The 24,872-nt window shown below is 44.0% G+C and overlaps 1 protein-coding gene across 3 annotated transcripts; it reads left to right on the top strand.

Annotated features, from left to right (window-relative positions):
* The first annotated feature begins 5,327 nt into the window (after positions 1 to 5,327).
* LOC118787797 (caprin-1-like) lies at positions 5,328 to 23,984 on the top strand. 3 transcript variants are annotated; one of them, XM_036543482.1, is made up of 19 exons: positions 5,328 to 5,476; positions 6,749 to 6,928; positions 9,359 to 9,421; positions 9,563 to 9,649; positions 10,629 to 10,867; positions 11,732 to 11,814; positions 13,559 to 13,723; positions 13,839 to 13,891; positions 14,053 to 14,136; positions 14,376 to 14,546; positions 14,643 to 14,748; positions 15,028 to 15,089; positions 15,228 to 15,335; positions 16,114 to 16,260; positions 17,697 to 17,850; positions 18,145 to 18,336; positions 18,964 to 19,070; positions 19,557 to 19,617; positions 21,821 to 23,984. In XM_036543482.1, exons 2-19 carry the CDS (start codon positions 6,749 to 6,751, stop codon positions 21,883 to 21,885), a joined length of 2,127 nt encoding a protein of 708 aa, XP_036399375.1. In that variant the 5' UTR covers positions 5,328 to 5,476; the 3' UTR covers positions 21,886 to 23,984. The 3 variants fall into 3 exon arrangements, with proteins under 3 accessions (XP_036399375.1, XP_036399376.1, XP_036399377.1); XM_036543483.1 differs by lacking the exon at positions 15,228 to 15,335; XM_036543484.1 differs by lacking the exons at positions 15,228 to 15,335; positions 16,114 to 16,260.
* The last annotated feature ends 888 nt before the right edge of the window (positions 23,985 to 24,872 follow it).

Below are 24,872 nucleotides of genomic sequence, written 5' to 3' on the forward strand. Positions count from 1 at the left end.
AAATAATGTGTATTTTGATATTTCATTGAACCACTTAGTAATTTTCCTCTTTACTCTGGAGTCAATTGCATCTAGATTAAACAGCTTTCTTTACAATTAAAAGTGAATGTCTGTCCTTTGGCTGAAGCTGTGTAATTGTTGAGGCCTTAGTGAAAGTGTGAGGGAATCACAATGAAGTGAATCACCCAGATGTAGCTGATATGGCTGGCATTTGGTGTCACAATGAGGAGCCATCGGCCACTTCCGCTATCCACCATTTCCTGAGGATCGCACAGGCGAGAAGAATCCCCAGGATAAGCAGGAAGTCAAACCAGATGAAGCTGGCCGGGGGGGGCAACTGCTGCTGCACCCTCCTGACTTCCTGTCTCCTCTGCTGGGTCATCCTGCAGACCCCTGACTGGCTGAGCCTCTCCAGATGGCTTCAGCTGATAGGATGAGGGGACCATGGTGGAGAGGATGCCACAGAAACCTCAAGGCCCCACCACCATTCCATGCTGTGCTGAATTCACATAGTGGGACAACGTCTGTGAAAGCAGAGAGACGGCTTAATACTCTGGTGTCAAACACTGCATCACATCAAAAAGGGGTCGAGTTTAAGGGTAAGGACAAGCATAAGATGGAGCTGCTTAAATCTGCAGTTGTGTGCTTTTATGTGTGGTACTGTGAGAGTGATATGGGTACAAAAATTGTAATCATCAGGTTGCCAAGTATTAATCCCTTATGGGGCACATCTGCTGTCCCTAAGCAATTAAGAAACTCAACTTTAATTGCATCAGCAAATCAGTGGCTAATACATAAAATGCAAGTTATGCAAGTTAACCCTGCATTAGGACATCCGCTATGCCATTATACAAGGTCTATATTTAAATCATTCTGTTTCCTGTAAAAGAATGAATACAGGTTTATTTCTATATATACACTTGTTCCATGACATCTTAAAAGAATATCATTTGCTGCCTGCGGGTATCATATGCTTCTGTAAAACTTCACTGTGTGTAGTGTTTAGTACTTTCATCAGCACTGTACATTAAGACGAACCCCTTAAAATGTAACACACACTAGGGTAATGCACACACTGGCTGTTAACTCCCATGTTCTGCTACACACCACATGAAGACAAGAGACAGGGCTTTTCATACACAGCGGCTTCAAGCTTGTGAGCCATGCTGGTCTATGCAGGCTTGTGAACTTCCTGCCCAGCCTAGTGATTAATGGGTGTACCCGCCCTAGTTTCCCTCCTTTGACACCCACAGCGTTAGTGCCTACATGCGGAGAAAGCTTGTGCCAGCTTGTGCATGGGGTAATAGGCCCCATCAACCCAGAGTCATTAAATTAATCGTCACTCGAGCTCCTTTCAGTCTAACAGCTCATCACCCTCTTCTCACCGAGTCCTGCCAACATGGCCACTCTGCCAGGGCCAGAGCCAGCCCAAGCTATCTGCATCAAGCTCATCTGTCCCCTTATTCCATGCAGCCAAACTACTATACACAATCAACACCATAGTAATAAAGAATATAGATTTATAATGGCATTTCTTATCATAAGTGCCCATTGTGTTTTCCTCCCCATGGTCTGCACCATGTAAAACAAACAGCACTGAAGGTTTCCGACATTTTTGGCAGCGGCGTAACCCAGGCTCGGCTTCCTGTTTTGGCTATGCGACATTTATGGGATGGCGTGAGACAGGGGTTTAAAAGGTTGTGTGGAAAGTGGTGGCAGACGGAATGCAAAGGCCGGGACTAAACAATAAGCTGTCGTCTCGCACCTATGCCTGGCTTTGTTATTTTTCCTGTGGGCTTCATGTGATGAGAATATAGGTCAAAGGGAGTTCGCTGTTCAGCTTTGCCTATAAAACATGTTTTCTGTCGAACACTCTCAGCCAAAGGGAGGGACTGTTTCGCACTTCTCTGTTTGTTAGCCTTGGCGAATGAATTGTTTATCTGGTATGTCCGGTCCCATGTTTTCAGAACCAACAATAAAAATACAAGCCCCATGGTAATGCTCCGTAGTATCTACAGTACATAGGTAGGGTGATTTTGTTTCTTTTTCCTTGATTCCAATGAAAGAGGAGCCATCCATCACAGACTGATTACACCCACAGTCTCACTTCCTGTTAGAAGAGGGCCTGGATGTCTTGTTGACTCTCTGATAGAGTACATTCTGGGACAGTAATAGCCAGGCTACTGCTTCCTGTCTAATCTGAAGTGAAACGATTAATGGCTCTTGTTTCAAGGCTCCATTTCTGAGCTCCACAGTGCCAGCTGATGGAATTCTCAACAGACTTGCCCGTGTCTCTTTAACTTTAAACACATCACCAACATAATGGGGATGAACACCAATAGCAGGCCATGCAAATGCACTGGCTTAGTGGCTTCAGCTTCTCTCCCTCAGTTTAGTCAGTAAAAAGTCATACATGTCTTCTCCTTAAAGATGGAGAGCAGCCCTGCCGTCCAATTGTAACGCAACAAGCTGCGGAAATGAGTCACTCGCTGAAATGGAGCTTCTTTTTCTCTGGAGAACCTTTGTCTAATCAGTATTGTCCCTCTATGAAAACACCCTTTCAATAGGAGAGTGCAATCAAAGAGCAGTGTAGCCATGTTAACTGCTTCCTGTATATGCCAAACAAAACCGCTGGTGAGGAGATTCCACATTCTTAGGGAGTGTGGTGAGTTTTCTCTGGTGCCAGTTTTGAACATTAGTTTTAGTACAAATTCACAATGTAGAGATGAAACTTCATAATTTTGTTAAGGTGCTTTTCTAATAAGCCACAGATTGACTAAATGTGATTTGAATACAACAGAAAATAGGAGTTAAATACGTGTTTGTGTGACATCACTTTGAGTGTTTGGAATATTCCCTTTATGAACAAAGGGTAAGCATTTTTTGATATGGTACACCAGGCACAACAAAATATAAAATATATAAAATATTACTCAAAACAGACTATGTATGTGAAATTGCATCAGACATAGAACTTCAACTAATGGCCAAGCTGTGCATATTTTAAGGTAAAAATAACAATGTTTCTTAAAACAATGTGGGCGGTAAAAATAAAATGACTTTAACCTTAATATTTATTTTGGTGTCAAATATTTAGTTTCCTTTTCCCCACACTAAAGTCAAAATTCTGTCAGGTTCGTGAGTGAAGACAACAAAGCAAAAGTCAACATTTACAGCGTTACCATCTAGACATGAACCTCTACTGCCCCCTTCTGAAGAAATGCTAGATGTAACTGATCCTTGGTTGCAATTACATACGGTGTAACATTTCACAAACAGTAAGGCAGGCAAGAGAAGACCTGAGAAATTAGATTTCAGTTACTACATATGAAATACAGCAAAACAAAAATAGTTCCAACAGCAAGGTTGTACAAATATGCATAAAAGCTGTTATTCTGGGCACAGACTAAATTCAATTAATTTGTAAATAAGTAAATGCTGTCAGAAAGACTTAAAGGCCAGGGGTGTGTTTTAAAATTCTGGGCTCTTAGTTGGATGTCATGAGCATGTCTCCAAATGGCAGTGTTCTTGCGGTACAACTGCTACAAGCTTTGCTTTTTCACAAAGGAGCACTCAAGCAGTATCTGTCTACAGTAGGGCCTCTTCAAGCACATCTTTTTACAAGTCTAAAGAATGATTACAGAAAAAAGGAATTAGAGGCTGAGGGCCAGATTCAGTACACCCCCAATGTGCTTTGTCCATAATTTTCAGCAGAAAATTTAACTGTTTTTTTTTTCAGTCATTTCACAACATTTTCTCTGAACCGCAATCAAATAATGAACTCAAAGCAAAGGAATGTAAATGGATTTCTGAAAAGCTTCTTGAATTTTCATACTTCAAACATTGATTCTCAAAGGTTTTACTTAAGGATAAATTACTTGAGGGGAAAAAAAAGAACTCTACAGATTTTGGACTATTGAACTGATCTACATGCTTAATGTACCTAGGAGTAAAATCTGTGATACTTCATTGCATGTTAGCTGTGAGTGGCAGGGAATTTTTATGACAGATAGATTTCTTAATTAAATGAAAAACATTTTTTTATGGAGGGCAAAAATTTAAGTCTGAGGAGCAGAACAATACAGAAAGACAGGGAAAAAAGATATAGATAATTTGAATAAAAAGATACTGATGACAGTGATTTGTTTCAGAAGGAAACAGCAGAAGACAGGGATTCCATTATGGATGACCTGGTAAGATAAACATGTGACACAGAACATTGTAGTATGCCAGACACTGAATAGAAAACAGATTATTGTTATAGTAATATAATAATAATAATAATAATAATAATATAGGATCAAACGCCTGACAATGACTTCAAAAGTATTGGTAAGGTTGTAGTAAATTCTCCTGTGGAGTACCATTGCTGCCCTCACAGATAATTGACTCTCAAGGTCACAATGTGGGTAGGTCTGTGAGGTAAACATTTGCCTGGAGGTGCATGAGATGGGGAAGGAGACATTCAGAGAGCTCATGCTGGGGGACTTGTCCCTGGCACATGCTCCATCAATACCAGACAGCCAGTCAGTTTTCCACCACCCCAGTCTGATGTACAGTAATATGTGATTCCTGAGTCTGTCACCTGCTCCATAAGAACCAGGATTTGTGGGTTTTTTTTTATTTTTTATGAAAGCTCATGCTACACATGTCCCTTTGGTTCTCTTGTTGCTAAAAGATGTCAAGGGTTTACAACAATACAGATAAAATTCCAGCAATGCTCTTGGAAAAACACAAGCTACTAACTTTGAATTAACCTTGTTTCGAGTGAAACTATATAATCTACCCAGCATGTCATCTGTGGAATGTTAGGTAAATGCAGTTAGCTGCCCGTTTATAATTTTTACTTGCTTATGTTCGTACCGCTTTCATCGCAGCAGTGTTAACCATTTATATTTTCATCAAAATCTTTTTTTCTATTTGAATTCATGTTTTTCTGGGTTTCAATCAGACATCAACCGGCTCTTTATTGTTCTTACCAACCAATAGCACCACTATGCTAGGGAAGCCTATGCATTGACGTCAGTCGGGGCGCCTCTATACTGGAACAGTTAGCTACCAAGTTATGGAAAAATTGTCGCAAATGGAATCCCAGAGTTGGTTTACTTGCTGCCTGAATAGTCTCTATATTAAATTCCAATGTTTCGACACTTTAATACCTGGATAACAGACAAAACTATACAATCTGTCTCTTACAGTAAATAAAATCTAGATAACAATCATATCAAGTGTAGTTTAAGTGCAATGCATTTTAGATCCACTCAGGCAAGTCTAGGTCAACTATAGAAGGGGCCTTCCTCCAAATAAAGTGTTACTTCTCCGGTTCATCTCCCTCAGTTGTCGGTGAGGCCGGCGGGGCGGATCCCATATTACGAACATTAAGAAAAGATAAAGCAACACAGTACACGCTTCGGCAGCTTTAGCCCTCAAACGAATCGTCTCCCTTGTGGATAAACTTAGCAACAGAACATAAAAGGTAAACGAATCCAGAAACAGTCGTCGCACACCCTTCAAGCTAACTAGCTAGCTGTGGCTAATAAGGAAATGAGACGGCTGTCTGGCCAAGTTAGCTGGGAAGCTAACGTCATGCGTAGCTAGCTAACCATCGCAGCGAAAACGAAATTCCCTGTAATTGGGAAAGATCGTTCTAAATATTCTGCCAAAAATTGAAAAGCCATAGCTATTTTGCCGTACTGCTCAAATGCAGTACTACTTTCATTTTCGGTGGAAGAATCGTGTCGTAACCTAACGGCAGTTTTCTAGCAAAATCTAGCTTCCTAGCTAACTGAGCAAAAGAACGAACGAGAAGAAAGAACGGAGGATGTTGGGAATTAGCCGGTTGGGTATTCGTTATCTGAATGTGTATGCCAGTGAGCTAACAAACAACAACAAATACTGTGTTACTTATCTTAAAATAGCCAGCACATCGATCGTTAAGACAATCTAACCACCTAACAATCAGAAAATATCCAGAGCAGATTTTTTTTCCAGATTTGAGAGATGGTTAATTTATCTCTAAACTTAAATAGCCAGCTAGCTAGTTGGTTGTGTTGGATGTAACCATTTGCCTTTAGTCGTGGCCTAGCACATGGTTTTAAGCGAATTTCAGAATCACATGTAAGCTAGCTACCTAACATCCACGTTTTCGGACTTTTCACTCCTCCAGCAAGCGTTAGAAAGGAAATTTTAGCGGTAGTTTTTGCCAACTGGAGTTATCCGGTTTGATAGCCGTGTTAACTAAAAGGTGAAATACTGTTTGTTGTAGCTATCTAGAGCCAACCGGGGTGTAGCTCGGTAGCTTGGTACATTGCAGTGATGTGCCGAATCCTGGTGTCTTACTGTATAGATAACTAACAAAGTTAAACGTTTTCGCGTCTCATAATTGCTGCATTGTTGTGTTCAAGGAGCCTTTGTTATGGTCTGCGGCTCCACACCGACCACTGGTGGTAGTCTGCAGTGCTAGCTCGTTTCTTATGTGACCTGGATCGATGCCCAACATGGTTATTTAACTGGAGATATCACTAAAATAAATCCAACAAACAGCAGTGACACTGTGTGTAAGGTGTCTGGGAGAATCAAATCAATTTCACCCAATGTGATATTTTGAAAATTATGGACAACACTTCCTTCTGTCTACAGTTCTTTTGACGGAAAAACACTGGAGAGGTGACGGGTATTACACTTCCTACATCAACAGAGCCATTTGGTTCCCACTGTTTTCTAACTGAAATATTCTGCCTGCTCACAGATGCCCTCAGCGACAATTGGTAACAGGACTGTGCAGTCCTCCAGTCCAGATGTGGGATCCGCTCCTGGATCAATGGGCCAGCTCACCGTGACCGCCCAGTCGTCTGGAGCCCAAACTGAAGCCATGAAGCAAGTGTTGGGTGTCATTGAAAAGAAGGTCCGCAACATGGAAAAGAAAAAGGTAAAATACTCAAATCAACCAATCCTTGTTTGCCTGGAGGTGTGTACGCGTTTGGGAAGATATGGTTTCAGACTGATCTTGCCTCTCGTGAAGGAGTATGTGATACATTTACCAAAAGTTGCACGGATTTTAAACCTGTCCCGTTTTGGGCACGCAGAACTCAACACGGCAAAATTTACGTGCCAGGTTTTTCTGCAGATTAAAGGACTGAATAAATTCATTGAGGAAAAACAAGTGCGACAACCCTCACTAACGTTGGCAGCTTCCACGGGCGGGTTTCAAATGAACCGTTAATACAGAACGGAATGAATCGTTGCTGTAGTGTGCCATTTACAATGCAGATAGCACAGGTTTTACTTGGTAACACAGTAGGTAACGTAGCTATTAGGTAGCAACCTTACAGCATACAAAGAGAAACGTAGCCACTTCGCACATCCCAACAAATACAAATATGTATTTTTAACTTGAGCATTTCCGTTGTGATATTAGCTAATTTCTCCGAAATAGTTACCGTGTCTGTGTCATTAGAGTCGACCCCCCCCCCCCCCCCCCCCCCAAGTCAAGATAGTTTGCTAGTCTGAGAAATTGTCCTTTAGCTAGTTAGCTACGGTTTGTCTTTCTGTCGTAAACGTGGTTGGTTAGCTAATGTAGGTAAAACCGGTCCGTGTGGACCAGTTTACCATGGTGCGTAACAGATAGCTGGCTGGATTTTTTAACAGTATACTGGGCGTAGTGTCGAGGATGTTTTTTGTCGACAAGATATTGATTAAAATAAAACAGCGTTATCTTGGAAGAACTGCAGAAGTAATGCTTGCTAGCTAGCTAGCTAGCTAACTAACTTTAGCTAAGTTATTAGCAGCATAGCTAGCCAACTGTATTCTCTAGCTAGGTAGTATAGATACATCCACGCAGGTAGAGGTAACTTGTTCATTAGCTGATATTTTTTTGCCAGTTTCTGTCGGGTTAGTGGAACGGTAGCCACCTAGTTTTGAGCAAGACTGGTTCCGATGGTTCACATGCACTCAGCTAGCGAGCTGCTGTTAGCTAACATGGCGACCGAGATCGCGTAATCGTGCATGAAGAAGACAAGGCGTCAAGACACAAAGCGTGGACTAGTCGTCATTTCCTCGTACAGATAATGATGTTGCTGGCGCAACTTCGATTTCAGAAAGTCCGGTTTAACGGCGTTATTCTGAGCAAATGGTGGCTCTAAAGATGGCTAGATACTCCACCAGATTGATTGAGGAAGGCCTGAGCTAGCTAGCGACAGACTTTGTATATTAGCCTGGGCAGGTGCATGCGTATGTTCTCATTTGTAAACCTGCAGCTAGTAAAGATCATCCAAAATAGTGGGAAGGTCAGAGGAATAACGTCAAATAGCAGGTTATCACAGGACTTTAAACGTGTAATGAAGAGAAGGAAATTCGATATAAATTGTTTTAGTCCACGCTTTGTTAATGCGTGTCGAAGAATATGGAAATTAATCTGCGGCCTGTCGTGGATAATGAGATCTGAGTGAAAGTAAAATAGGTCTTCACCCGCCTTGCCCCCCCCAACAGAGGCGCGCACACACACGCACACACACACACAAACTCTTTCTCTGCTGCAAATACAGGAACTCCATGGTTTCAAAGTGCAACACTTATCACATCCCACAGGGGAATCAAAGCTGAATGAATTTCTTTAGTTCAGCATTTGAATTGTATGAACATGTGAAACCTTTAAATTGATACTTGGTGCAGCTGCATCGTTTAATCCAGGCCTTGGGTCATAAATAGCAATAAAGCTACCATTCTTTCCAAAACTTGCACCATTGACTTGGAAACACACATACCCAGATGTGGATCAATTTTTCAGCGTACAGCAAGTGATCTTTTCCAGACAGTGGAGATGAATTAGATTGAGCAATGTTCAGAAATCCCTTTTGTACAGTTAAGCTGTTAAGTGCCCCATTCCTGCATCCGGGGTTGCGGTTCCGAAACAGTGTTCATCTCGCTGTTTCTCCCTTTGAAATTGAAAACTTTTGATAAGATAACCCTCTCCTTCCTGGTGGTGCTGAGGCAATCCTTGTGGATTTACATATTAATGCACTATGCATTATCCAATTGGGCACCTCTTGCCTCTAACAACACTGTTTACCCTTGAAATGGCAGCCTCTCACTTCAGTGCCCCCTTAATATTTGTCAGTCATAATACGAAGTTTTCCTGATTCATAACATGAAAAACACATACACGCTACTTAGAGGGCGGTTCTGTCTTAGTGCTGTGTCATGCCGTACAGTCACATTGCATACACTGTACCTGCTTGAAGACATTTTGTGTTTTAGACATAAAATGGATCTTGAAACAAGACATTTTGGTGTGTGAAATGGGCAGTTGCTGTCTGTGCTTTGCAGCTTTAATAATGCTCCCCTTTCAATGCCCCTGCAGAGCAAGCTGGATGACTATCAGGCAAGGAAAAATAAAGGAGAGCGTCTAAACCAGGACCAGCTGGTGAGGAAAAAACTCTTATCGCTGTATTGTTGATGTGTGTACTGAATAAATGTTGTAAATGTGTCCTTCATAAAGCAACGTACTGAAACGAAGTCAGTCCTCTGAATAAGGGCATCGTCTTTCTTTTCCTGTTCTCTCAAGGATGCCTTGTCCAAGTTCCAGGAGGTGGCAAATAACTTGGAGTTTGCTCGTGAGCTGCAGAAGAGCTTCCTGGCTTTGGGTCAAGATGTGAGTAGATGTATATAGCGCAATTTACTGTTTTGCTCAAGACTGTCAGCTGTTGTTTTTGGGATTGCCCCCCCAGCTCCTCCTCTCTGTAGTGCTTTTCAGGAGCATATTCTTATTTTCTGTTATGCCAGTGTTTGGTGCATTTCATCAGATGCAGTGAATGCATTTTCAGTCAAAACCCAAAATCGGTGGTTGATGATGGTTGCCACTTTTGTTCAAGTAATGATTTTTCAGTTCAGGTGTCAAGAGAATTCTGTATTGAGACAGTTGGGAAATCGAGAACTGTAAATGCTGGTGCGAACATTCAGGGCAAACACAAACTTGTGTGTTAAAATGATTTCACACCAAACTCCCTCACTATTGACAGTATAATTATCACAAAGTTTTAGACTCTGTTGTGCTAGTGATGTTGGTTCCCTGTCCAGCATCACAAGCCAAAACCACAAATGAAGTGAAGAAACGTGCGATACATAGTGCTGGTCCAGGTGTGTGCTATGCGAAGTGCAACAAATAATGATTGCACCAGCTACAGATGATACTGTGTGAAAAATGAAGAAAATGAAAAACCAATTACCAGCATATTCACACTTAGTTGCTTCCTTGGCAGACCCTGCCGTTTATAAGTCTGCTGTGTCTTCTAGTGTATTCAATGTGTGTCTTGTGAGAAATGTCATTTATGTGAAAAATTAAACAGCACCTCAGTTAAAATTGTTTTAGAGCAATTTGGGGTTTGTCTAGATTAAGAGCTGAGAATGTAGGTTTTCTGCATCTGGCAGGCTTTGCACAATGGAACAAACCGATCCAAGAAATGTATTACTTTTTTTCTTATGCACCACCTGCTTGAAAGTGGGCCAATCCGTGCAGCAGTGTTTGTGGCTAACTGCAGCGTGGCCTCGCAGTTTTAGCATTAGCTTTAGTGGCCGCGCTGTCTGCAGTGGCTCTTCAGTGACACGCCCCCCCCCCCCCCCCCCCCCCGCAGATCCAGAAGGCGGTGAAGAAGTCGGCGCGGCGGGAGCAGCTGCAGAGGGAGGAGGCGGAGCAGAAGCGGCTGAAGACGGTGCTGGAGCTGCAGTTCCTCCTGGACAGGCTGGGGGAGGATGGGGTGCGGCAGGAGCTGAAGCAGGGCGTCAGCGGCTCCCCCCTGCTCACAGACGGCGACCTCACCGCCCTCGACGACTTCTACAAGCTGTTGGGACCAGAGCGTGACCCCAGCATCAGGTACGGGGACATCCAGTGCGTTCCAAATCTGAACGTACTGGAATGCACAGTGGTAGATGGTTCCCTATGAGGTAGCGTTTCATATATCCTTGTTAGCCTTGAGGTTGATCTCCATTTTGCCTGTAATTGCCTCCAAATCTGATTTAATCCTAGGCTAGCAGCAAGCAAGGCTGTTTGAAACATTGCTGTTGGGTGGTTGAGGGCCTGGTAATGTCAGGATATTGGCTATCCTCTCTTAAGGAAAACCTTGAATAGATTTATGAAATCAAGAATCTTCAGGCTGTTTTCTGCTCCTTTCTACCCAGTTTGGTTTGTGAATCACAAAGTTTTGTCTGTACATTACTCAATAAATTTTCACTGGAGGTATATGAGGGGATTTTTCCAGCCCCAGTAACTGTAATGAGTCATTTCAAAAGATTAAGGTAAGATATGTGTAATTCTCTTGATGGTGCAAATTGACTTTTAAAATGTTTTTTTCCTTGTTTGGCTGAGTGCAAATCCTCAGTCCATTAAGTCTATTTTCTGCAGTATTGGTTTTTCAGATTTGATGTTTTGATGGCTGATGGCATTTTCCCCAGCCTTAGCTTGCTTTGATCCTTAGTCTTTAACCTTTCATTAGTGTCAAGAATTCTTGTACCTGACATCATTGCAACCAAAGTGTCACCTCAGCAAAAGCCTTAATCGTTAGTGCAGAGTGATCTCAGAAGATGGTTGGCAGTAAAAGGTTGTAGATACAAAATGGAGTTTTAGCTCCTGAGGTAATGTCTCATGACCTCGATTTGACCATGGAATTGGTATCATACAAAAACAGTGCTTGACCATCAGGAGTCATGGCAGCTGTGTCTAATTGTCTCCCCCCTGCAGGCTGACTGACCAGTTTGAGCAGGCATCTCAACACTACTGGGACCTTCTGGAAGGGAAGGACAAAGCAGTGGCAGGAACCACATGTAAGTGGAGAGATGGGTAATATATAACCTCCATCATTGTCTGCCTGTATGTGCAGTGTGCCTTACAAACTACTTAAATACTACCCATTCCTGCTCTTTTGGTTGCATACTCACATGCATTGAAAATTGCTTAGATGCTATTCCTAATATTAGAAGAGCTGGCCTGTGACTTTGCAAGCAGAACTGGGTTTATATGTGGGTCTCACTGAGCTTACTGATTTGGAAGCGTTTGCTCAGGCAGATGTCAATCATGCAGTGTCTGAAAAAGGGGACATGCTTGCTAATCTGGCAGGAGGCCTTTTTTGAGAACAGGGATGGATTGACACATGGAAACCCCGGGCCTGGAGGCACAAAAGTGCTGCAGTCCGCTGCCGGGCTGCATGCAGAAAGCCTCTCCTGACTCAGCACCAGGGCAGCCTGCCAGTTTCCTGCCTTCAGCAGGCCAGCGAGGGCAGGATCGCCTGCCAGGCACCCTCTGGAATGCTGTAGGCGGCGGCAGCAGCGCCCAGCAGCGCCTGTTAGGAGACACTCTGTCCCAGCTGCTCGCACTCGCTGAGCGCTCACCTAATTATGTCCCAGAGACGGCTCGGCAGGCGATGCTGTGTCATTGTGGCATAGGCGTGCATTCTGGCTGCAGGTTCCAGGCGTGGGCCCAGGCTGGCATGGTGCAGAGCATCAGGGACTGTCCTCATGTCATCCGGCACAGGCCTGCGGAGCATTGCAGAATGCAGCATTGGTGTTCTGCCTGTGCTGAATTCGCATTATTGATTTCTGGTCCCCAAGCAATTCGTTCTTGCTCTGAATCCCAATGAAACAGACGTTTAACCAAGCGTAAATTAGATGTGTCTAAGAGTACATAATTACCAAGTGCAAGGAGGCTGTAATGAAAAATTCTTAAAAAAAGATATTACCACTGTATCACGTGAATTTATCTTTCATTTTAGTTTTTCTGTTTTCTGTATGTTCTATACATACAGATGTATTTGTGTGAAGAACCACGTATCAGGTAGCTCTGCAGAAAGTGGTTTGTCAGTCAGACTGACTTGTCTTCCTTACCTAATTGATGATTTTCAGTGCACTTGCCTTTCAATTTTAGTTATTGTCTTGGCTTCAGACATGGTTGGACTTCCAGCATGTATTGTACAATAAGAACAGTCAGTCATTGCACAGAAGGAGAAGGAATAACTAGGTAGCCAGCTGCCAAATAAACTGCATTTAGAAGGTTTTTTGGTATATGTCCAGAGTCAGAGATTTCAAATGAATGAGCTGCTGCATTTTTGGACAGTGTTTGTTTGTATAGGCTGTCCTTCCAGTGTGGTGTTATGCAGGCAGCCATGTTTTCTTGTCTTTAACACTTGCCATCTTGGTTCCTTTTGCTCCTGAGCAAGGCTGGGCTGAGATCAGTGACATCCCATCTTCCAAAGTATAGGAATAAATGAAGCAACTTTAACCCCACGGATAAAATGAAAAAATTGTGATTTTTATACCTTTTTTAAATTATGGAAGGGTCTTGGTTCCTTAAGCTGTATCTTTTTCCAGTTGTGTATTTCTCTGAGTTTTGCACTGGCATATGTGAATGGTATTATCAGAATTGCATTGACATCATGCTAGACAGCACTCTGTCCAGTTACATTTGTCCCAAAGGCAGTCTGCTGTAAATCTCCCCCTTGGTTTCAGACAGTGTGTGAGATGTAGGCTGCCATGTTTGGCAAAGCGTCTCATGTGAAGTGTTCCCCCTGTGCAGACAAAGCCCTGAAGGACACCCTGGACAAGGTGCTGCAGAGCGGCTACTTCGACAAAGCCCACACTCACCAGAACGGAGTGTGTGAGGAGGAGGAAGAGGAGGAGGAGGAAGACCAGCCCGGGGTGGTCGAGTCGGGCGAGGCCGAGGAGCGACCCTCAGAGCCTGGTAACTCCCTGCTCTGCTTACAAAGTTGTGTGTGTGTGTGTGGGGGGGGGGGGTGGTTTCTTCAGGGAAGCTGTCAGGCCCAGGATGTTAAATGAAGTCTTGCATCTAATTTCAGAAGCTGAAGTTACTGAAGAATACACAGAGACCATTGAAGTGGAAGCCACAGAGGTAAGAACTGTTCATATCCTTCCACTGACTGATATGTAATGCTTATAACCAATGGCAGTACACATTACATTATCACTCACTCATGTTAATGCAAATGTTCAAAACAATTTTTATCTTATTTTGGACACTGCTTGGATACTTAATGCAGTGTGTTTTTCTAGTTTGTGAACAGACAGTTTATTCCAGAAGTTGCTTATAGCAGCAGTGACAAAGAACAAGCTGATGAGTGGAACACACAACCAGAGGTAAGGTCCTGGTCTTTCTTTAGGCAAAGCAATGTAGTTTCAACAGCTGTGCTTTTAGAGAAGTTGGTCCTGCATATCCGAATCACACGTGCACCATCTACAGATATTACCAGTTTCAGCAATGTAGGATGGCAGCAATGTAGGACGGCTTCATGGAGTCATGAAGCGTTAAGCACTTAAGGAAGGAGTCCCTAGTGGTGGGAATGTCAGTGGTCCTTGAATTTGGCTCTTCCTCACAGGTGGTCAGCGCCATCCAGCAGCAGCCCGCTGTGCTGTCAGCCCCTCCCCCCGTCACCCCCGAGCCCCATGCCCTGAACCCCGCCCCCACGCCCATCTCCGACCCCGTCGTCAGGAAACAGGCGGTACAGGACCTAATGGCGCAGATGCAGGGGCCCTACAACTTCATGCAGGTGAGGTGTCTCCGCCCACCTCCATACTGCGCGCACAGCACCGTAACCCAGGGTCCGATGTGCTGAACTGTGTCCCTCCCCTCACCCACTCCTCAGGACTCCATGCTGGAGTTTGACGGCCAGGCCATCGACCCAGCCATCGTGTCCGCCCAGCCCATGAAGCCCGCTCAGATGGACCTGCCACAGATGGTGTGCCCCCCAGGTAGGCGTGTGAAGAGTGGCAGTTACTTTTCCCTGTCAGGCTAGCATACTCGAGCCAGTTGTCCTTGCGGTTGGTCACACACAAAGTGGAGACACATTCAGTGGGTGTCTTAGAAAATGAGGACAAGTAGCCTAATGACAAATGGTAATTTCTGTGGAAATGTAATTATATTATAACAATGTCAGAAGCACCAAGGAACAGTCGGTTTGAGTTGAGCATACAAATGTGTTGAATAACACTATCGTTGTGCTGTAGTTAACAGTGATAATTTTTTTGCAGTTCACGCAGAATCCCGCTTGACACAACCCAGCGCAGTACCCGTGCAGTCAGAACCCACACAGGTAAGCCTTCATTTTGAGCTGTGATCACCCTTATCTATGGCAAGGCCAACTCCTGAGCATTCAGGCCATGGAGAGCTCCCCAAACTTCCTACCAGCTTCTCCCCCCCTCCCCCTGCTCCTCCCTCCCGCCCCCCTCAGGTACCCATGGTCACCCCCCCACCTGAAGCTTTCTCCTCGACACCACCCCTCTACCAGCCCTCACACACAGACCCCCGACCGCCATCAGACGCCATCGACCCCATCCAGGTAAAGGCCGCATTGCAAATGCCTGCATCCATACCCATTACACACTGGAGTGCGTTTGGGCGTATGAATAGTAGACTCTTTGTGCGGTGGGTCACAGGTGGCCTGTTTTCAGACCTATCCCTGAGTTTGTGCGTGAGTGGAACTCTGTCTCTGTCCCTACACTACGCTGTGTTATTCCTCCCTGTGTGTCTTGTCCCTTTAGCCCACACACTGTGTGTTTCATTCCATTTTGTGTGTTGTGTGTCACACTGTCTTCCATGCTCGGTGTCCTACCCCAGTATTTCTCAAACCCTCTCCTGGAGGAGCCCCTGCCCTGCATGTTTTAGATCTCTCCCTGCTCCAACACAGCTGATTCGAATGATCAACTCGTTATGAACTGCTGAAGCCGCTTAATAACAAATTGATCATTTGAATCCGCTGTGTTGGAGCAGGCAGAGACCTAAAACGTGCAGGGCAGGGGGTCCTCCAGGAGAGGGTTGAGAAACGCTGTCCTACCCCACCCTGTGTGTCATCTGTCCCCTCACGCTGTGTGTCATCTCTTTGTGTCCTCCCCCATCCTGTGTGCTGTCTCTCACTCGGTGTCTTAACTCCACGTTGTGCTGTTTGTATGTTCCCACCGTGCTGTGTTCCCCGTGTCTCGCGCCCTGCCTCTTGAGTCCGGTCTTGCGTGGTGTGCCGTCTGTGTGTTACCTCGCGCGGTGTCTCCCACGCTGTGCCGCGTCTTCGCCCCGCTCCGCGTGAGTGACGTGTGCCCGACGCCTCTTCCCCCCCCTCCCAGGCCTCAATGTCCCTATCGTCAGAGCAGCCCCCCGCCTCCTCGCCCCTGCCCGCCGTGTCACAGCCCCAAGTGTTCCAGCCCGTGGCCAAACCCCTCCACAGCAGCGGCATAAACGTCAACGCAGCCCCATTCCAGTCCATGCAGACGGTAGGCATCGGCTGCCATTTCTGCTCCTCTCTGCTGCAGGGAGTCTGTGAATGTTTGACCCCACCCCGCTGCCCTACCCCGCCGCTCCCCGCCCCGGCAGCGGCCTGCCAGTTGTTTGTGTGCATTTGTTTTTTTGAATATGTAACTGCAAGCGCAGCATGACTTGGTCAGTGTGGCGAGGCTTTTGTCTGGCTGTGTGGGCTTATAGTTCCGACATATGGTTCATCTCCTCTAAGCTCATAATCTATAGCCTTGGACAGTGACTCACTGGCTGTTTCTCAGTGTCTGGTACTCTGACTCGAGTTAAGCTCAAGGAAGTTGGTTATTTGAAATATTTTTGTCATATAAGATGGTCTGTTTTGTGGCAGGTGCATTTGAATGAACTTAAACTACCTTCTCTTCATTCTTAATTAAAAGCAGCACATTTAACACATGCAATTACTGCTGTTGTATTCTCCCCAAAGGGACTCATTTGTCAAGCAGTCAGTTTTTTTTGTGTTTCTGGCACACAAATTATAAAATTTTCCTGCATAGAGAAGGTGGTATGTGTCAAAGCTGCATACACGTCTCCAAGTGGTAGCTGTTGATCAATCCCCACTGATCTAGAACTGTACTGATTCACATGTTGAATTTTGAATGTAAAAGGCCTCTAGTAAGCCATACATGGGGAGTGTGCACTTTCAGTTCTAATGTATTCAGAGAACATGGCCACTGTAAAATGGAATGAGGAAATGAAAGAGCGGGAGTTCTCTGAGGTAGAAATGAGTGAAGCTAGCAATTTTTTGTTATATTGTCTTGGCAGTGGTGTGACAAGTAAAATTAAAACTTCTTGGCAGGAAATCACGTGTGCTGCTGTTATGGCCTCTGTGGAATGCCAGAGGATCTCAGAAATTGAAACGAAAAGGTTTTGATCTCAGGTTGGATGCAGGAAAGACTGCATTGCACAAGGGCAAGAGTGAACTGCACCATCTGTCATAGTAGTGTTACAATGGCATGCTTCTCTCTGAGACAGTCTCAGCTTTCCCCCCCTGCGGCCTTTATTGATTTTCACCAATTAGCAGCAGCCTAATGCATTTTTGGCCTCTACCTCTGCAGACTGGACTGGAACAGATACTGTATGTTACAAATTGTGTGCTCTTACAAAATAGATGTCTAATTGATTTTGTTCAAATATGCTTGAATAATTCAGGGTGGTTACTGATCTTTTTGAGTGCTTAGCAGATAGTACCAGTAGTTCTGACATTTATGTCAAATTGTTCATATAGTTCAGATAAGCGTGGCCAATTTTTCAATGTAATGTTTAAAATGTTTGTTTTGATAAATGGCATACTGCATGATAGTGTGCATATACAGTTATGAGTGAAATCTGTGTGACTGGTGGAAAAATGAGCCCACTGATGTCTCATCTGAAAATGTTACTTTGCCCCCCCCCCCAGGTGTTCAACCTGAATGCCCCTGTCCCCCCGGCCAATGAGACGGACCCCCTGAAGCAGCCCAGCCAGTACCAGAGCAGCTACAGCCAGGGCTTCAGCAGCCAGACACAGCACGCTGTGGAGCAGCCCGAGATGCAGCAGGAGCAGCTGCAGTCTGGTGAGCAGGGGGCGGGGTTAGGGGCGGGCACATTGCCCAAGCCCATGCCAAACACGCACACTTCAGACAGCGGCCTCTCGTAACAAGCTAGCGGTCTTCTGTGGTTAAAAATTAAGCCTGTACTTCATTGCATAGCATTGTATGCATTTTGTCCAATGACGTGGCAGCACTTGCTGGTACACTCTTGGACATAACAGGCCAGACATACGCTGGTGTGGTTGGTTGAAAGGAAGTACGCTGAATGCTCCATCTAATGAACGTTCTTGCTGGTGTGTGTCGTCCCCCCTCCCCCAGTTGTTGGTGCCTTCCACACCCAAGACCAAACCATTCCCAGCACAGGGGGCCACCCGCAGCCCCAGCAGCAAGGCGCTGGATTCGGGCGGCCGGGACAGTCCTTCTACAACAGCAGGGCTATGCCCCGCGGCGGGCCCAGGAACTCCCGCGGCATGATCAATGGCTACAGGGGACCCTCCAATGGTTTCAGAGGTGCGCAACATCGCCCCTCTTCACACCCGTTTCATTTCAAACATGTCAGTTGTGAAATTATCTCCTGTATTCAGTTCTAGTCAGTTTAAGAATTTCAGATGGCTTTTGTGTTTTGTTTAATGTTTTCCATTCGTCCATGATCCCGAAGGTTTTCTGGTTTACAGGAAGCAGTTTGTCTGCTGGTAAATTTGGTTCATCTCCATTAGTTAAAAAAAATTCCAAATTAAGAACATAGTTGGATTCGTAACAGTGTTTCCAGTAGTTGGTGTTCAAATTCAAAAGACAGATACTGGGCTTGCAGGGCCTGGCATTTTGAAAGATATTGCAAGGCACAGATTATTTTAATAGAGAAATTCTAGGAAAGTGAACACAAACTTCTTCGAAACAATGCTTATCAATGTGTTCAAATAAGTGAGTTTAGAGAGTGCTATACACGTACCTTTGTCTTGGTCATGTGGTTTATATTCTAATTTGGCATTTAGTGAAATTGGTAATGGATACAGTATCATTATGACTGAATTTAAACTTTATTTGGACAAATCAAAATGACAGTGCAACCAGTTCACTCTGACTTGAAGACACGAAGGTATCTGCCTGGTGTTGAATTCAACTCTGGTTATGCTCCAGGTGGATATGACGGTTACCGCCCTCCTTTCTCCAACACTCCCAACAGCGGCTATGGACAAACCCAGTTCAACACGCCTCGCGACTACCCCAACAGCAACTATCAGCGGGTAATGACAGGCACACGGCAGTTTCAAAACCTGCTCCCCCTACTGGAGCACTGTATACGTTTTGACCATGTTTGTCCCATTTGTACAACTGTATGTTAAGTTGGTATGTCTAGTATGGTCAAAGTGAATCTTCCCTCTTCTTCTCATGCTATTTATGCTTATGCTAATAGTCATTTTAAATTTGAATTTGAAATTTTCCAGATCTTACAGTTGTGAAACATTTTGAGGGTAATTGACACATCCAGATAAGCTATCCACCTTTCCCAAATGTTTTTTGTTTTAAGTCTTAGAGTTAACCAGCTTCAGAGAAATACACTTTTAGCCACAACAACACTGTAATTGAATAAAGGGCACATGCCTTTTGTCATTGGTAATCAACAGAAAGTGAAGTGGAGCGGGTTTTTTTTTGTTTTTGTTTAAAGCAGTGCATCATGGTCTCTTTGGGCTTTGTCCCATGTCAGTAATCTGTTCCCTCTGTCTCCTCAGGACGGGTACCAACAGAACTACAAGCGTGGAGCCGGCCAGGGACCTCGAGGTTGCTCTCGAGGTAATGCTCAAGTGATGCGATCCTGAAAGGCTAACGGACTGACAACTTAGGCCACAGTGAACATTCTAAAATCGAGAATGCATTTTTCCCCTGCCCACTTTTTTCTCCCCTCCTCATCAGTGGTATCCTGGCATTTTGATTGGAGTAAGCCTGGTTTGATCTATTTAAAAAAAAAAAAAAATCTTAACTGTTTTAATGAGTCGAAACACACGCCAAGCTGAAATCATCAGTGTCAGATTTGAAGCAAGCTTGTGTTTGAAACAAATAGGTATTCCTGTAAACTTGAAAGATTTTCATTAATTTATTTTTTGTATAAAATAAATCGCAAAAAAAAAACTGCCACTGCTGGTCTAATCCTTGGGAGTATGTTTTTCTTTCATGCCCCTCCCCCGCCCTCCTTTTTGGTTATCGGCGCAATTCATTTGGATTCTAAAAGCATTTATATTTTGTCCTTTGTTACCTTTTAAAGAAACTCCCGTCGGTTTCTCAGTTTGTAAATTGATGTTGCTTCTTGAGCGAAAGTTTCAATAAAGATGTGTTGCATTACCTGCTGTCTGCTGCTAGTTTCTTTCCGTTGTCGCTCCTGTGTCTGGGCTCTGTTCGTCAGAACTCGCAGTGGAGTCGCGTGCCTCTCTGGCAGGGATACCGAGTGCCAGTCCACGAGGGTTCTGTAACCAAGCAGACCTGACAGCTCTCCTAATACTGCTACACTCAGAACCTTGAAAGGAATCTAAACTGGTTTAGTCTTTGAATAGTTGCATCTGGTGCTTAAGTGCCAAAATGGAATGCAAACTTATTGATGGAGAGCTGCCAGAGCCGGGGTTGAGTAGCCTCGTTCTACAGACAGTGTGGACCAGGCCGATTGATCTCCGAGAGGCACAGGGCTTTACTGGAGTAAGAGATGTCTGCTTTCCTGTTTTCCCTCTTCAGTTGCACTGGCCTCTAGTCAAGCAAGGTGTGACAGATGGGAGTGAGTCTCTTGCCTGAGTGTCATGTGTTTGCTCCTGTTGGTTTAGATGCATGAAAGCTTCAAAGGGGAAGACCTTGAATCTAAGTAGCCTTCCTTTTTCATCCTCTTTTTGTTGCTGCCAAAACAAATTTCGTCCTTCCTTTGGATTTCTTTGGGCAATAGCCATACACCCCTCTGCCCCCCCCCCTCAGACCTGTCCGGAATGTGCAATTCTACACGGCTTTGCCTGCTCCAGTCCGAAAAGAAGCGCTCCTGTTTTCAATAAGCACAATGATTGGCTGTGTACAAAGTGCGTCCATGCTATTAGTTGAATTTCAAGTGGTTTTAAGCTGGCAAAACGTGTGGATCCATTTAGCCCTGAACACATTTACAGATTTTTGTTTTCCCATTTCCCTTCTGAACCTTTGGAGACTTGCGATGTTGATTATTAGTCTGACGTTTCCTGATCCAACCCTCGGCTGGTTAGGGTTCTGTCTGCTTGGGTATAAATGCACGTGCTGGTCTGCATCCACCTTCACTGGGACCTCAGTGTTTGCACACAGGACTGTCAATTAGACGTCTGATTATATTTAATAGAAGTGTTGTCCCTGTTAAATGTTTCTTGCTTTCAAAAATTCTGTTGGGAGGTTTCCCTCTGTTTTGTGAAAGTTGTGCTATCAAACAATTTTTCTAAAGGATTTAGTTATGCTATACATGTGGCTATAAAGTATCTTAAACCCTCTTTAGATGCTGCTTAACAGTCATAAGCACAGGAAAATAATTTTGCAACCCAGTCGTCCGATCATTTTCCCTTTTCTGTAACTTCACAACTCAGGTTTTTACAAAGACTTCTGAAGAAATATGGAAAAAACGTGCCATTCAGAAAGGTTTCCGCTTGTGTATGATGGTTGGAGTACACTTTAGTGATGCCCGTAGGACCCATAAAGGTTTAGAGCTTAATGTTCTCTTTACCTCTTAGCTCCTCCCCCTCCCCTGCTGAGTGTGATCAGCGAATGGTTTGCAGTTTTGCAGAAGTAGCTGATTGTATCCTTGAACTGTATAAGGGCAGTATTTATGACTGGATTTTGCTAACAGCTTTCAGAAGATTTTTGGCCTGTCATCTGCGTAGGTATGCATCTGCTTTGCATTTTTTTTAGCATAAAAATGATCCCTTGTAGTATTTAGCCACAGCATGCAGTAGGCTCTTAGAGCTGACACTGAGCTGTTGTTTGATGATGTCTCTTTGTGTCACAGGTCGAGGAGGACCATTCAGGCCTAGCCGAGGGATGCCCCAAATGACCGTACAACAGGCCAACTAACCCTGGCTTGACTGGAAGTATCCAAGACCTCCGAATCACCTCCCCCCACCCTCATACAACACACACACACACACACACACACAAACACCTTCCAGCTTCCTTCCACGATCCCTCAGCCTTCTGAAACCCACTTGCTTCCCCAGACCGTAATTTTCTCCTTCTGCTCACATTTTCGGTTGAGTCTCAAAACTCAAGGACTTTATTGAAGGTGCAAGACAGTGCGAGCTTGAATCTGTGAAGCCATATCTCCCTCAGCTAATTGTGCCTCATTGTTCTGTGCTACTGTTATAGCCTTACACTGATCAAACAGGAATTTGTGTGCCTTTACCTATGATTTGTAGACTTGGGGGCTTGACTGGCTAGTTGATGGTGGGTAACAAGGTGGCAGGGACCGGGAGAGGGTCGATGTGAGGGTAGCCCAGGTGACCCTGGTTTGCTCCGATTGTGCAGCCTCTTAACAAGTGGAAATGCTGTTTTCATCAATGCTGAAATCCTCATGTAACCATGGCATAGCTGGAAAATAAGTGCTGTGCTATGTGGGTCAGAAGGAGCATGGTTTTCTGCAAGCCTGAATGACAGCCTCTTGAGATTACTTTTCTTTGGCCAACTACCACTAGGGTGCACTTCACACACACTTACGCAAGTAGTTGGATGGTGTCTGTCGATTCTCTGCTGTTCTCTTTAAACACAAGTGGTTCCTGTGTGCTCCGTTTGGGACTTTTTCTAATGCGGTTAAGCAGGTGAGGGCATACCACTCTGTACACATGTACTATGTACCCTAATTCTGTTCCTGTAGTGCTAGCGTTATATTGGCCTCTGGTAGTTTGTTGGAGATGAATGTTGAGGCTGTACGCAAGCCCTGTCTGTTTTGTAAAGGATTCTGCAACTGTCCTGTATCAACAGAACGGTTACTGTACTTAAAGGAAACCTGTGATATACTTTCACACACATGTAAGAGAATCCAAATCTCTGGGTGGCGATTGCCTAACTCTTCCCTGTGATTAGGAAGCAGATGCACTGTCCATTCTAGTTTTATTAGTGATAGGGCTTCCAGTCTGTATTTACTTAAGGCTTAACCGTTTAGTGCAAATCTAATCACAAGCCAGTCTGTTCAAATGTGGGCACCGTCCAGTGTGTGATGTTTACATTCCCTTTCCATTACACGTGTGAAGAAAACAACATTAAAATGTGATTTCCAGTTTATTTCTATCCATTCAGACACTTTCCGCCATGAAAGTTTGGACTCCTCCTTACCGAAAAGCATTTCAGGAATTGACACACATTTTTGGTCCGAAACATAAATCGTACAGCGAGTACTCATTTGGAGAAAACATTTCAGTTTGTTTAATGTTTTTATAAACCGTTGAGATCAGCATCTCAGCTTTAAATATCACCACATCTCTTGTGGTGAGGAAAAGGGAAGAATTCATTTTAAAGACATTGCTTCTGCTTCTGTGGGTATGTCTGCTAGCCTTGGCTTGTGATGTCCTTTAACTGTTAATTAAGCCTTTAGTTCTGAGACATGAAGTGAGAACTGAATACACAAATCTACTTTTGAAAACCACTTCTGAGTTGAAATGTAAGCTTGTTGGCACATATTTAATTTTGATAATCACGTTTCATTTTGTTAATTTATATTTGGTTGGTACTGAATGTTTAGATTTTGAATGAATGGTTTAAAGCCTCATGTTTTTTTTTTTTATTTTTCAAGGCTGTCAATGCATGATGGTAGAGAGCATTCAGAAGAATGGATGAAATGAAATGTGATTGATATGGCTGCAGTTGAACAGTGATGGCATGTTCAAACAGTTACAGGCTAGTTTGCGTAATCAAAGATGCACAGGGGCCTGGTTCCCATAGCACAGGGGAGCACATTTTGGTGTTATGTGGTGCACTGAGGAGGGCTTGTGACCAGGCAAAAGGTCCATATGTTCAGTATGTTTGTCCTGGGCTAGACATGGCCTGCAGGGGTACCTCATGGATTCGTGACATCAGCTAGTTTGTCTGCACACCCCCATTTGTTCTTGTTTGAAATTCCCTGTAACCGCTCACGTTCTGATGTAGGCATACCATTGAATCTCATGTGACGTGCACAAAAATAAAGGATGTTTTTCTAAAATAAGCTTGTTCGTCTCAGTCATGAATCAGTATTGCTAGTATACACTGTATTTCACATCATAAACACATGGAGATCATTCTTCATGCACAACCCCGCATGTATCAAGTATTGTCACAATCTATTTGTATCAATTTAACCGATTCCAGTAAAAGCTTAAAGGACCTTGTGTGTTGTTCATGCTAGGGTTCATTTTAGCTTTCACATGTACAGTATTTTTAAATGTTCTTTTGAGATTTCTTGGCAAATTAATTGAGAGCCAGCACAGCGGGTATATGTTCTCCCGAGATGTTCAACTTGGGCTGAAGCAAAATAGGATGTTGTAGGTTATATAAAATAGATAAAATAAAATAAACACTTGGTCTCCTTAATGTCATGGCTGTGCAAATGTAAAGGCAATGGATGAATCAGCTGATGTAATGTCTGTAGTGAGAATGTTAACTTGGACCTTTATTCTTATACAGTGTTGTAATCCTTTCATGAAGCCAAAATGAGCGAAAAGTAAGTGTATTTTACCTGACTTATTATATACCTAACAAGTATCCATCTAGAGAGGTGGAAATTTGCTGAGACCATTCAGATTCATTAGATTGCTCCAGAAAACTACAGCAGTGACCCCCCCCAAGACCCCAGCCACTATGGAAGTTTGCCTTCTTTTAACTGAGTTAAACGGAAAACTGAAGAGTTACTACTCTTCTGTGCAGGTCATAAGTGTGTTTGAGAGGGTGAGGGACCCCAATGCCTTATTTGTTTTTTCATGTTGGTCTTTTTTTTCTACTTTTAACCATTTGCTTTTCAGATTGTGTGTTTTTCTTTCCCCCTACAGTAGGAATAATAATTTGACTGCAGATATATTTTCACAGGGAAGATG

The sequence above is a fragment of the Megalops cyprinoides genome, chromosome 13, assembly GCF_013368585.1.
Source record: "Megalops cyprinoides isolate fMegCyp1 chromosome 13, fMegCyp1.pri, whole genome shotgun sequence".
NCBI classification, from domain to species: domain Eukaryota; kingdom Metazoa; phylum Chordata; class Actinopteri; order Elopiformes; family Megalopidae; genus Megalops; species Megalops cyprinoides.